The sequence below is a fragment of the Photinus pyralis genome, unplaced genomic scaffold (assembly GCF_008802855.1).
Source record: "Photinus pyralis isolate 1611_PpyrPB1 unplaced genomic scaffold, Ppyr1.3 Ppyr1.4_LG4, whole genome shotgun sequence".
Classification (NCBI taxonomy): Eukaryota; Metazoa; Arthropoda; class Insecta; order Coleoptera; family Lampyridae; genus Photinus; species Photinus pyralis.
Genome location: NW_022170511.1, coordinates 3,452,033 through 3,464,966, shown reverse-complemented (window position 1 = coordinate 3,464,966; position 12,934 = coordinate 3,452,033). Strand labels below are relative to the sequence as shown.

Genomic DNA, 12,934 nt, shown 5'->3' with positions numbered 1-12,934 from the left:
TTAATATAATAACTAGGGAGAAACGTCAAAGACGTACGGTTTTAGAAAACCACCATTGAATATGTTTGTAATTAATCTCAAAGTTTGGTCAACTTCTTCCTAATAGCGTGAATTTCGACGGTTTCTTTATCGACACAGAAAAAACCTGCTTCTCTTAAAAAAACCATAATAAACACTAAAACAGAAGGACGCAAGAAAAAACGAAGTGCAGCGCGTGACACACAAAAAAACAATGACGTATTGCATTAGCGTAGATCATGTAGAGACCTGCCTTACCTACATTTTTTCTTTGTTTTTTAAATGTGTGGCGCGTAACTCACAGATGAGCTACTACATATTTATCACTCGGAAGAGAGCGGAATACAATGAAAGCTAGAAGAACTAGAACTAATAAATACAAACGTTTTTGATGCAAACGTAGACGGATGCTAGGCAGGATTTCATAGTCTCTAAAAATCATTATAACATGTACAGATAATTAAATAGTAGTCATGCATTGTATGTCACATATTATTTCAAGGTGCATAGGATGGCGATAATTACCAAATATCGTAATTAGTGCGTATATCGTATTTCTTAGTAGTAGTATCAGTAGTATCTTGAGCTGGCGATATTCCAAAGTAACTGTTTCCTTTTAATGATGTGTCCGAAATGTTCGTCGAAGGGTAAAATGGACAACATCAGAAACATCCTTCCGAAGGAAAAAGGATAATTGTCCACCAGTCTAAAGTGCTTGTAACGCACTCTGCTCCTTTTCAAACTAGTATTATTTCTTATATTTCACTATGAATGAAATGAGCGAGAATCGACTTTATAGCAAAGGGAAATCATTTGCGGGCTGATCCATTAGAAATAAGGGATCGTGTGAATTTCACACAAACCCATAATAAATTATTTGTATCACGCGAGTGTGGACAAATTTGCATGACATTGATGTAACAAATTACGAACTGGCAAAACCTTTTATGGGCGCGTGACACTCAGGATGTCGAAATAGAAAATATGTTTGAAAACACGACAAAACGATCAGGAAGTTAGCTATGACTTAATCCAGACGCACTAATCAAATTTTAGCCATCCAATCCATATTGGTCCTGCTGTTATTATTTTCAATGAATTTCACGGTTATTAAAAATTTCAAAGTAAAATTATCTAAAAAGTTTGTTGGGTGGTTTCTAGGATGATCGCTTGAAAAAAAATTTTGAGAAACCTGTGTAAGGCAGATTCGTACTCATATTATAATAAATTACCTTGGAGGGTAGCAGGAAGGTTTCGGACGAGTTTTCTAGGAACTGCATCTTCATTCCCATGATTATTTCAATTAGAGAAAAGCCTAGAACTTGTTAATTTGTTTGAAAGCTTCCCCAAAATACTTTTACTAAGGTTATTAGGTACCAAAAACGTCCTAAAGAGATTTCTACGGTTTATTCTCCCATCCTATGAATATTTGCAAGAAGTGTTTTCGAAGATGCCATCTTTCAGCTGAAGTCGAGATCGCTTTTTTAACTCGTTCACCTACTTGCGGACTGTTTCATATGAAAGAGTTGAACTATCCATTTTTACCAAATAGAAAAAAATGCATGTATGAGATTTTATGCATTTCTAACTAGGGTTTCATTTAAACGACTGTCAAAACAAATCAAATGATTTCACGTATAGTAATTATTTGAACAAAATTGCTAAATTAGAACATAATGAATAGATAACAAATATCTTATTTTTAGCGTAACACAACGAAAGTTGAGGTAACACTTATGTGCTCGATTTTCCATCGTTTGTCTGTCTGTTTGTCTGTCTCTTCCATTGGGGTCTCGGCCCCTGGGTCACCTAGAGACTTCGAGTTTTCGCTAACTGTTAGCTTTTATGGTTTATATTTGTCCGTTACTCGCCATTTATAGTTGCGTTACGCGGCAACATCCACGAGTGCGTTTTACACAAACGTCAATAGGATTATGTCCCCTAAGCCTTCTGTTTCGAAATCTTTTAAACACGGTTGAGGAAAATTTTGTCGAAGAAGCAATGCTAACGTTGATAAGTCACTATCTTAATGACATTGTTACTCATTTTTACAAAAACATGCTTTATTTTGCGGAAAATGTCGTTACGTTTATCCTCTTCATGACTAAATAATGTCACGCGTGCACAATCAAATTAGTTTCCAGACTAATCGAACTACCACTGACTAAACTAGGACAACCACTGTGCAAATCTATCCAAGTTTACGTTACGTCCAAATGCATTATTCTGCTTAGTTCAAAGTTGGATGATCGATTCATACGAAGCTTTTCGATATATATATTAGGTTATTTGTCAGGATGTCAGTTTTCATCCATACTGCTAAAACAATTTGCATGTATACGGTCATAAATATTTTACTGCAGTTTCCGGTTTGTATTCAAATTTATGTTACGCTGTGAGAACTGAAATTTGCGAATTTGTATAATAGATGATACGTAAATCTACACATTAATAAAATATATCATATCACCCTTCAGTGTATATAAAATTTAAGAAGAATAAATTTTATATCGGCTTTATGGTTGGCTGGTAGGGATATTGCCCAGTCCTGATGATAGTAAGGGTGTTCTGTTCTGTATCTGTACTTCTACCCCCTTTTTAGACGTCGACGTATATAAATCCTATGAAAGACTAAATTGGATGCTACCCGAAGGTTTGCCAATTGTCCCCACTGCTGCGGTATACCATATTACCCACTTTACAAAGTTGCGATACATGTATGACTGATTTTAATTTTATTGAGTGTTACTTCGAGTTATAAACGGGTTTATGAGTTTGAAGAGGCGTTTTCTAATCGTGATCGGTTACTCCATGTAGGTCAATGTTATTTGAAATAAAGACGGTGGTCCTATTGAAATGATGTGAAGTAGACGGTTTTGCGCTCTTTGCCTTGTCAAGTACTCTTTCGTCCCAAGTTTTCCCTTTAAAGTAAGGAATTGAGTGAACCTTTTGGGCGTAAATATATTTAATGAAAAGATGAAACAGCGAATTTGACAGTATAACGTAATTGTTTGTATATGTGACCAGAGAGGAAACATTAATCACTGATTAGTGACTAGTCTTAATCATCGTTTGTGAAATTGGATATTAGTGTGTTATAGATGTCTCAGAGGGTTTGGCGCATAGGTACCATTCTCTCTTCTCTGAGACTAGATGGATAGTAATGGGCTTTTGGGATCTTATTTAGGCGCGGCACGGCCACAAAAACAACCGTGCTTTTTATGGCGCAGTACGATGAACGTAATACTAATTCGAAAACAAGAGAAGCGAATTATCAAAGGAGGCAGAGATTTAACTTAAGATTTAAAATACTGATTGTAAATTGGTCGTGTTTTCGTAAACATTTGTATAGAGATAAATAATCGTATTTTATTACTAACACTATAATCTTTTACCGCCGATAAATTTATTAGGCAATTAATAAGTGGCTGTTGATAAGCTTCAAACATCGAATAGTAGTAGAACCGTGTAACTAACGTCTTTCTTTTTGGGAATGGTCAAATAAAATTTTTGGTTAATTCTGTAAAGATTTCAAGCATGATCTCAAAAATGATATTTAAGATTGTAAGGTTCTGAAAGGATTATTGAAAACGTTTCTAATAAGATCTTTACCAGTTTTCATTAGGATTTCGTTAAAATTTCTACAAAGATTTCTAAAACTGCGAAAGGGATTTGGAGGTCTCCATTATTTAAATTCATGATTTCCAGCTTGATAGTAATTTTAATATCACTTCTAGCTTCTAAGAAGGTTTCTAAAGGATTTTTAAAGCTAAGAAAGAAGATCTTTGAAGAGATTTATCAAAAGAAGGTTTGCAAGTAACTTTTAGTCATTTAGAAGGTCTTGTTGGAATTTGGCAATTAATTCCCAGGATATTCTATCTTAGGCCGAAAAGTTGTGCTGTCACCCTTTTTGCATCATCCAAAATTGAAATAAACCCCTAAAGCGGATCTAAAAAAGCGGTGGAGCACCTCGGTTTGACCCTACGGGCGGGCTCATTGGATGTGGCCCATTTTCAATAGGTTTGTTACATGTAGCATGTAGGTCAACTGTGCAAAATTTGAACCGAATAGGTTCAAGCGTTTGGCAGAACGAAGAGGCGTGAGCCCAAGGTAATTGAATTTGACCAATTTTCAATAGGCTTATTACTAGAACTAAATAGGTTCAAGCGTTTGGCAGAGACACCCCGTATGAGTGCACCAAATCTGGGGATGCTGATCTCAGGCACTTTTTCCAACGTTTGCTCACAAACAAACCCCGATTTAGTTCACCTATACAACTTTGAATAAAAATGTAGAACATCTTCATTAGTGAAATAAATTTGAATTGTATAATGCGCGCCGTTTTAAGTAATTTAAAGATGAATCAAACTACTCACGTTAAAATCTTCAATTTGAAATTTAAATTACGTGCCGACCGCGGCATAGAAACGTAACGAGATGACATGCAGTCGCACTAGAAAACTTGGAAATGAATGAGTAAACTCTATTTCTATCTTTATCAATTATTGAATAAATAATAAATTATTCAATTGCGATCAGTGCTGAACACCGACTTGCCTTAGAAAAGTTTGAGAGCACCCCATTGCAATTTAACTGAAAACTGAAGGAAATACGCAATTCAAAGATCTAAATTAACCCCCTGGGAACTCCTGCAAACATAACACTTTTTGTGAGTTTGAGTTACAGAAATCCACTTACTTTTCGTAATCTACTATATTCCTTTCAAAAAACTCTCCAAGGTATATACATCCAATGCGGGAAAAGTTATATAATGCTAAAGATTTATCGCTTGATATACACGTGCTAAAAAAAATAAATTCGTTTTCGCATAATGGAGTACATATTGAAAATGTTAATTTTGTTTCAGTTGCATTCGCGCAAGATGAGAGGATTTAGAAAGTCCAAGGGCTGTGGATGTCTGTCCTTTCATAAAAGGAGTATTAGCAGCTACGAGGACGAATCGACGTCGAGCTGTCGATCGTCCGATGCGGAAGTGCAAGTTAAGGCTTTTCGAAATCGGAAAATTAAACCCGAAGGTGGATTACTACATATTCTTTTCCCGAGGAACCTATTCAAGGGATGGCGGAGGAATAACGAGCTCAGCATGACTAAAATCGAAAGAAGTAAGTACCCAATTTGCTTTATCTTTGAAGTTAAAACCAAAGATTAAGAATTACAATTTCGCTAAACATGAGTTTTACATTATAATATGGCTTTTCAAAACGTTGGCGCGGCTGAATGTATAAATCTACTTCTTAAGTCATTTATCTAAGTAATTTTAAAACACTCGCAATTGATCAATAATTCATTAAATTCGTCGTAAGAAGAGTAATAGCACAATAACTATGCAATATGGGCAAGTCCAAAACGAGGTTTAAGATATGATAAGTACATTTCTCCTAATTTACTCAACCTATTCTCTCTGTACGTCCGATCCCTTTTAGTTAGGGCGTAAACTGCAACATATGAATATTTACAGTGTGATCTTTTGAACCGCGGAATAGCGCAATTTCACATTGCTCCAAACTTATGTTGAAATTAATTTCGTTTAGGCCATCGTTTGCGAATAAGTTCCAAATATACTACACATTTTTTCCCACTTTTGCAATTTTCAAGTCTAGGACCATTGCGCGAATGGACAATTTCCCGAAACATATTGTGTTCGACCTAGCTATCTCGCTAATTAATTTATTATTACAAAATAGATGTTTTATTCCATGTTCCCTCCACACTTTATGCAGGCTTAGGACTGGCACCGTACCTCTGGCGTGTTTAAAACGAATAAAACATCCAATTTGTCATTTTAATTAGATTTTTTATTTTTATATATTTTTTTACAATTTATTTTGATTTATATTTATCTTTTTTAATTTATTTATGTATTTGATTTTTTATGTGTTTCTTTTATACTCATACGATAAATTATGTGGTATTCCCCTTAAGAATTTATAAGTGTTTGCATGATCGTAATTATTTACCAGACTTGCAATCCGCCCTGCACAATCTCAGTATTTATTACGTGTAGGGGGGCCTCCCAAAGCTTCTACATACTGTTCAATTTGATGTTCATGTAAGCTCTGCTCCAGCTGAATGCCTTTAATAAATCTAGAAATGTTTGGATGATCTCAAACTTGATACTCCAATATGTTTTGGAGAAATAACAACCAATTTGGGGTGTTTTTGAACTAAAAAAACTCTTTTTACTCCCCTTGTAGGTACGTTACATCTGTCATTAAAATTACAAGAATTTTTTTCTCAAATGGAATACATCTATTGTGATTAGCAACAGCTAATGATTGAAAACAAATTCAAATAATGAAACCTATCTTAGAAAATAATGTAAAACGATAATCTGATCTACTCCAACGAGGTAGACGAAAAAACGTATGCAATTCATGTATAATAAATCGGTGATATATTGATTCGTTCGACTTTAGTCTACTCGCTACGCTCGTGAACTAAACATCTCACTAATGAATAAAACGCCTCATTTATACACTCATTGCATAAATAACTATTAAACAAACAGATTTAATTTACGAAATAAACGTTTATATGGATAGTCCGGTACACACTAAAATAGACGTGATGAAAGTTGTTCAATAATTCACGATAATTCGAAGAGAAGCGGAAATAATTAGACTATAAAACAGTGTGTACCTTTATTCATTGAAGTTCAATAAAGTTGTCTTTATTGCTGAATCGGATCAACTTTCTGGATGTCAACTGCGTACAAACCAACGCCTTCGGGGTTGAGTTCGATGTAATGCCGTTCTTTTCTTCCAGAATGCTCACCAAATAGTTTCGATTTTTGTATCGATTATGCAATCATTCATTTACAAAACAACGTCAGCTGTTTTAAAAAAAGCAGGCTAATTTAACAATACATTCACTAATGGAAAATTTCCTTTTCATGGCGAACTCAATTAATGGACTAGATCTTGCTTCTAGTCACATTTATTTACGAGCTTTCCACTAACGCAAGAGTACTCCAATGTGTGTATAAGCACCCTCGCTTTACTCCACAAATTTTATTTATTTACTTATATAATGGACGATGATCCCCGCGTATGAAAATGCTTTAATTAACAAATTTCGATCGCTAAATGCAATGCGCGACGATTTAACTGCAACTAGCACGGATACAACTTGTGAGCCAGGCAAAAATGCTCACGTTCCTTCCCCGCGTACTATTTTCAACTGCCTATATACTCACTCGCCCCCCTTCTTCTGTCTATTAGGATAAAATTGAAAGTGCCATTGAATTTGAAGCCTTAAAATTTGATACATAGCCACTTGGAATAAAAGAAAATTTAACGCCAGTTTCAAAATTTGGCTTTGCACATGCTACAGCCATACACAGGAGCTCGTTTTCTATATTTGTTTACACGTTTATTTGTGTGTCAAATCAGTTTACGTTACTCGTTTCGAAATTCCTGCCTCAGCTACGCTTCGGTAGTAAACATCTCACTCGTTAACGTAAACCTTGATTTACCATACTCATATGTAAATAACTATTCTCCTTAATCCAAGAAAGTAGAAATTAATGTACAATTTCAAGAAATGTTCTTTTGTTGCGGAGAAAGCATTTGCAATAATTATTTACGCTGTCTGCGAGCAGGCAAAATACATGAATTTGTACACAAAGCGCTCTAATACGTTTAGCCCTATTAGTAACTCGATGTTACTTCGAGAGATGAAATGTTACACATCCATCACTTTGATTTGTATAAGGCAATTTAACATCGCTTGTTTAATTGTAAAGCTCATAGTCCTCTACATATAATTAATATACTACTCCTAAGAGTTAATTGTAGCAGCGGGATAGATAGATGGAGAAATTGTGACGCTCAATATATTTTGCTGTATTTTTCTTGTGGGGGGCATTTATAGTTATGACTTGACTATTTCTTGGAAGACACTTAAGTGGAACGGAAAAGCTAAAGACCATTTTGGGGATACTTCTAACTCGACCATTTCCTCCCTCTTTATTTATAGCGGTTCACTGAAATCCGCGTCTTCTTGTAAAAGGTAAAATTATAGTTAATTTGTTTATAATAGAATCAGACCCCAAATAGTAAAAGTCTTTATACATTATGCGATAGTCCGACTGGCATGTACAAGCAACGCCTAAAATACAAAGCAAATTTAATGTGATGTAGATCAATTCTAATGTCGCCAAGTTGCGTGAGTTTTACTGCCACTGAGCGGTTATTCGCAATAGGGCTTCTAAATTAATGGTACTATGGGATGAGTGAGAATATGATAACGAATGTATAAATTTCGCTAAACTTCTGCACTGGCATACAGTTTCTCATAATGTGTGTAACCTACCACGACAGTAAATATACGCAGTGTCATGTGTATTCCCTCAGCTCCGGCACCATAACCGATCCGCATTCATTTCAAACATCTTCACAAAATGCCACACCACTTTTAGAAGTCACGCAATTTGGGGCTAAAGGCGGTTCGGCTCTACTTAATAATATTTTCAGAGACTATATCACGTACACATTATTTTCGAATTAGAATTTGCGCATTTCGTGTTCCGAACACAAAAGGCAAAACTGAAACATAAATTACATGACGGAAAATTTTACGATATTTATGACCCTCCTCGTTAGCGCAGTGTAAATTCGTTTTTTCGTTTGACTCGTTAACGTGGTATAGTTGTGACCTTTTTATTGATTAACTGTAGTTCCAACAAACGGATCTTAGAAAATTACTGCAGCGATGTACTTTTAATATAAGCTCCTCCGAGTAGTCGACAAACCTAATGACCTCTGAAACGTTAATGAGCTGGTTGATACTCAAAGGTCTAACTGTGGATTAAGAAAGCCAGCGTTTCAATTTAATTAAGCAGAACATTTTCGAAAAACAATAACCTTGATCCAGGCAGTGAGAAAAGGTCAAAAATTAGTATTCAAGGAGTTCGACATGAATAGATTTAATTGAATCAGGTATGCAATGTTTGAAATATTTGCGATTGCAGAGAATTCTTCGCCATGAACTGTTAGTGATATTTAACCGAAGGGCGAAGGGTAGAGGTATTGTAAATTTGTAAGAGAAGCGTAAACACGTACCTATCTAAAGTAAAGCCCGTAATAACTCGCTATAGGATTCTATGCACCGGCCCTGCGTTGTATTAACCAGAACCAAACGTCATTCTAAATTAAAATTCGCAGATACTTTTCGGGGGAGGGGGTCTAGAGAAATGCAAATGTATTTTGTAGAATTCTGACTAGAGTTCTGGACGGCCACTCACTAGTGCACAATTTTCCGTAATGCAGTTTTGTACCATATCATTTAAAGTGCGAGAATTTCCTGCAAAATGGAAAATTTGTCTAAAGTGGTATTTACTGGCTGCTAGATTTTAGGGCTATTGATTTAGATGTATACTTCTGGTGGTGGTGGTAAAGACTTCCTTTCATCGACATACTTTTATCGATTTTATTGCCAACTCTGTTACCTTATTTGCCTTCAAGTGAGCGGGTCTCAGCTAACGCTACCTTACCAACTACAGTTTAAAATCTATTGTACCTTTGTCTACCGAGTTTGGGATACTTCTTAGATAAGTATTGTTTTTGAATTGCGTAGCATTCCCATTATGTCCCAAGAAATCCTCCAGATCAAAGCGATTTCTGCTCCTGTAATACATTCTAAAGCAAATACATAATTGTATTGACACTATCTAATTCGGAAAACCTGTTAATTAATCATCTCCATTTGAAATGGGCTAGGGTGATTTACAATATTCCACGTAAATTACATGAATGCAACGCTCACATTTATCTTGTAGATAAATTTAACGTACGCAGCATTTGTTCTACCTATACATGTAGTTAGTCGTACTTGTCACCACTGAGGGGGCACATATTGAACACAAGTATTTTCTCATAAAGCAATGGTAGTATAGTAGCATTAACTTATTGTTATCGCTTTGTCACGTACCAACACTGTATCGATCACATTCCCTTTACGTGATGGGAATTACTGAACTGAATCCATAAGAGAGATGAAAGGGTTGCAATATTTGAACAAATTGTCTATTTCCGTAGGTGTCAAAGCAAGTGATGATCTCGTGTGTTGACAGTTTCAAACATTTTAAATTACTGGGGTTACAAGAATCTGGTGTGACTGGAAAAGCTTTATTTAGACAAATTACAAACCCTAAGATAGGATACTCTTGTAAATTTCAAAAGTCGGTGATACAATTATTGTTCTTTAATACACCTAAATTATGAATTTAATAAGGTAAGTTTCGGGAATAAACACAAGCACGTAACATATGCAAACTTCTAACTTATTACACCACCATCTGGTGAATGTATACGAACGTTTGCAGTAGGGCGAAATTAAGTTATAACGTTATAACCTACTGGTACTATCAAACAATAGTCAACAAATTTAAACAGGAGCATTTACACAATCCGTGTTAATCTCAAGGGACCAAAACTTTCACTGTTCAGTTCAAGCTTGGTCTTGTTGCAGTTACAAAATTGATAGCACGCAAGAGAGCAATAGTCCGTCTTGGACTGAACAATCCTTAATCTTTAATAGTCTCAGATTATTAACAAAAGCGAGAAATTACTTTTCGTTCCCATATATTCAGAGTATACTTTCGGTCCTCTTCGTGACTGCCATAAAGTCAGAGTATCACAGTCTCAAACGAGCGTATTTTGATCTTTAATAAATATTTTGCTTTTAGTTTTGAATATCGTCCTCATACCTTTACTTCTTTTTAGCAGTCTATAATGTATTTCTTTCTTCTCTTCACCCTTGTCTGTTATTATGGCACCCAGATAGTTAAAAGAATTTAGTTGTTCAAAGCCGCACTCCTTTTTTTTTAAATTTATATTAATAAACTTCCACCCTCTTCTCTCTTTTGATTTTGCATAAATTTTGTTTTTTATTCATTAATTTTTGGACCAAACTTTCCGCCTCATTTTGTAACTTTTTGGAACCTTTTCTCAGATCGGACAATAACCACAATCTCGTCTGAATATGCTCGGATTATGTGTTTTTGCAAAGTAGTTCCAGCGTATTTTAGGATTTCGGCAGATATTCCATTCTCTCCGGCACGTTGTCTTGCCCACGTCCCTTTATGTACTTCTACGTATGTACGTTCTCAATATGTTCACGTGACTTTTTATAGCAAAAAAGTCAAGCTTCTTCCGGTTTCGTTACATTCAGTTTCGGTGTTCACCAGTTGCTAGTGGTCATCCAATTTCATCATTAAAAGCCCGGATAATTTTTAAGTCATATCTAAATATCTGCATTTTGGATTGCGTTCTCTAACCTTCGTAACGCATCTTTAATTTCGTTTTTTTGTGTATCGCATGCGTATTTAGCCATTTAAAAACGGCCAATCTACAAAAAGGGAGACGTTGTAGATACCGAGGAATTCAGCTTTCCCAAAATTAAATATCGTATAAGAACATGCATTTATTTAAAAGAAAATTCACTCTTATATATGTAGCACTCATGGCAAGAGTTGTGTATGTTACGGAGCATAAAATACTTTAATTATTTTATTAATTACTGTTAAGGGCTTTATGTAGCAACCAGTTATACGCAATTACTATCATTCAACCGTGAGCCGTTACGAAATTACGAATTTTTTTAGATAAAATTCTTTCTGATTTAGGTCTAATGTTTCAGAAGGGTTGTGTATTTTGCGTAGCATTAAAAATTTTAGTTCTTTGATTGGTTACACCAAACATTTATACGCAATTAAAATAATTCAACCGCAACTAAATTACGATTTTTTTATACAAATTCTCTCTGATTTAACTCTTACGTATGAGAAGGGTTGTGTATTTTGCTAATCATAAAAAATGTTAATTTTTTTATTGATTAGGTACTTCTAAAAGGTTCAGCCAATAACCTTTTATATATGTAATTATAATAGTTCAATCCCTAATTACCATTGTAAGTAGTCGTAGTACGATATTCGTCTAAACTGCTATAGTAACGATAAATTGTAACGTGTGTGGGCCGTTTAAGTTTACTCAACCCGTGCAAAAACACGCCAAACTACGAGATGGTTCTTTGAAGGCCTCTTCCGCATGGCGACAATCTAACATCAAGTTCCATCTTGCCCTGTACTGGAGTTGGGTGTCCTGAGCTTTTTACAGTTCCAACTGTACCTGATCGGACCATAAAACACCTGTTTTGAGGTCAGTCGGGTTAACTCATGGGCTTTGTTATTGCCTTTCGTCCGAGCATGCCCTTTGACGCATACAAGTTCAAGGGTGCTTGCTACTTGCTCTATTGCCATTCGGAAACCTAACCTAGAGGTAATTTTACAGCGACCAACAGCCTGCAGGGCAGCCCTTCTGTCACTGGAGATTCTGAGTTTTATTTTTTATGTTACCCTTAAGAACTTTTCTTGCACTAAGCGTTGGGCCGACCAATTCTTACTAACTTACTTCTTACTGAGAAGTTTGCATAGTGTTTGGATGACATTTATTTATTATCCCTCTCTTGTTATTCGCAATAGGCTTGTGCCCAATTACAGAGTGACCTGCATAATGCTTTTTTTAGATATGCCTCTGCAGGCGGTCTTAAGTTGTTCTATACTACTCCGGTATTTACCTTACGAATTAGGAAAACTGCAGGAAAACCTAATTCGGAGTAGCCGGCAGAATACTCGAAACTGATCTCTGCCATCTCTGCCACAGATGAAAAATTCACCTCAACCCTGGTTCGAACACTTGACCTCCGGATTTATAGCCCAACGCTCTACCACTGAGCCATGGAAGTTTACTCCTTTGGAGTAAATTCCTGTTCCCTTGATTTAGATCCATCCGTGAAGATGAATATGTCTGGTTGGGATACCACTTCCTCGTCAAAAAAGATGTGATAGTTTTCCTTAATATGAATTGAGCAGTGGGTGAGTCAGATCTCTCTTTTA

At 35.6% G+C, this 12,934-nt stretch overlaps 1 protein-coding gene across 1 annotated transcript in view; it reads left to right on the top strand.

The window, feature by feature from the left end:
- The window catches only part of LOC116167976 (serine/threonine-protein phosphatase rdgC), a 144,757-nt gene that overhangs the window by 47,211 nt on the left and 84,612 nt on the right, over positions 1 to 12,934 (top strand). The window contains exon 2 of the mRNA XM_031483602.1: positions 4,886 to 5,141. Coding sequence (XP_031339462.1) covers positions 4,901 to 5,141 — 241 coding nt within the window. The 5' untranslated portion in view covers positions 4,886 to 4,900. The remainder of the gene's footprint in view (positions 1 to 4,885; positions 5,142 to 12,934) is intronic.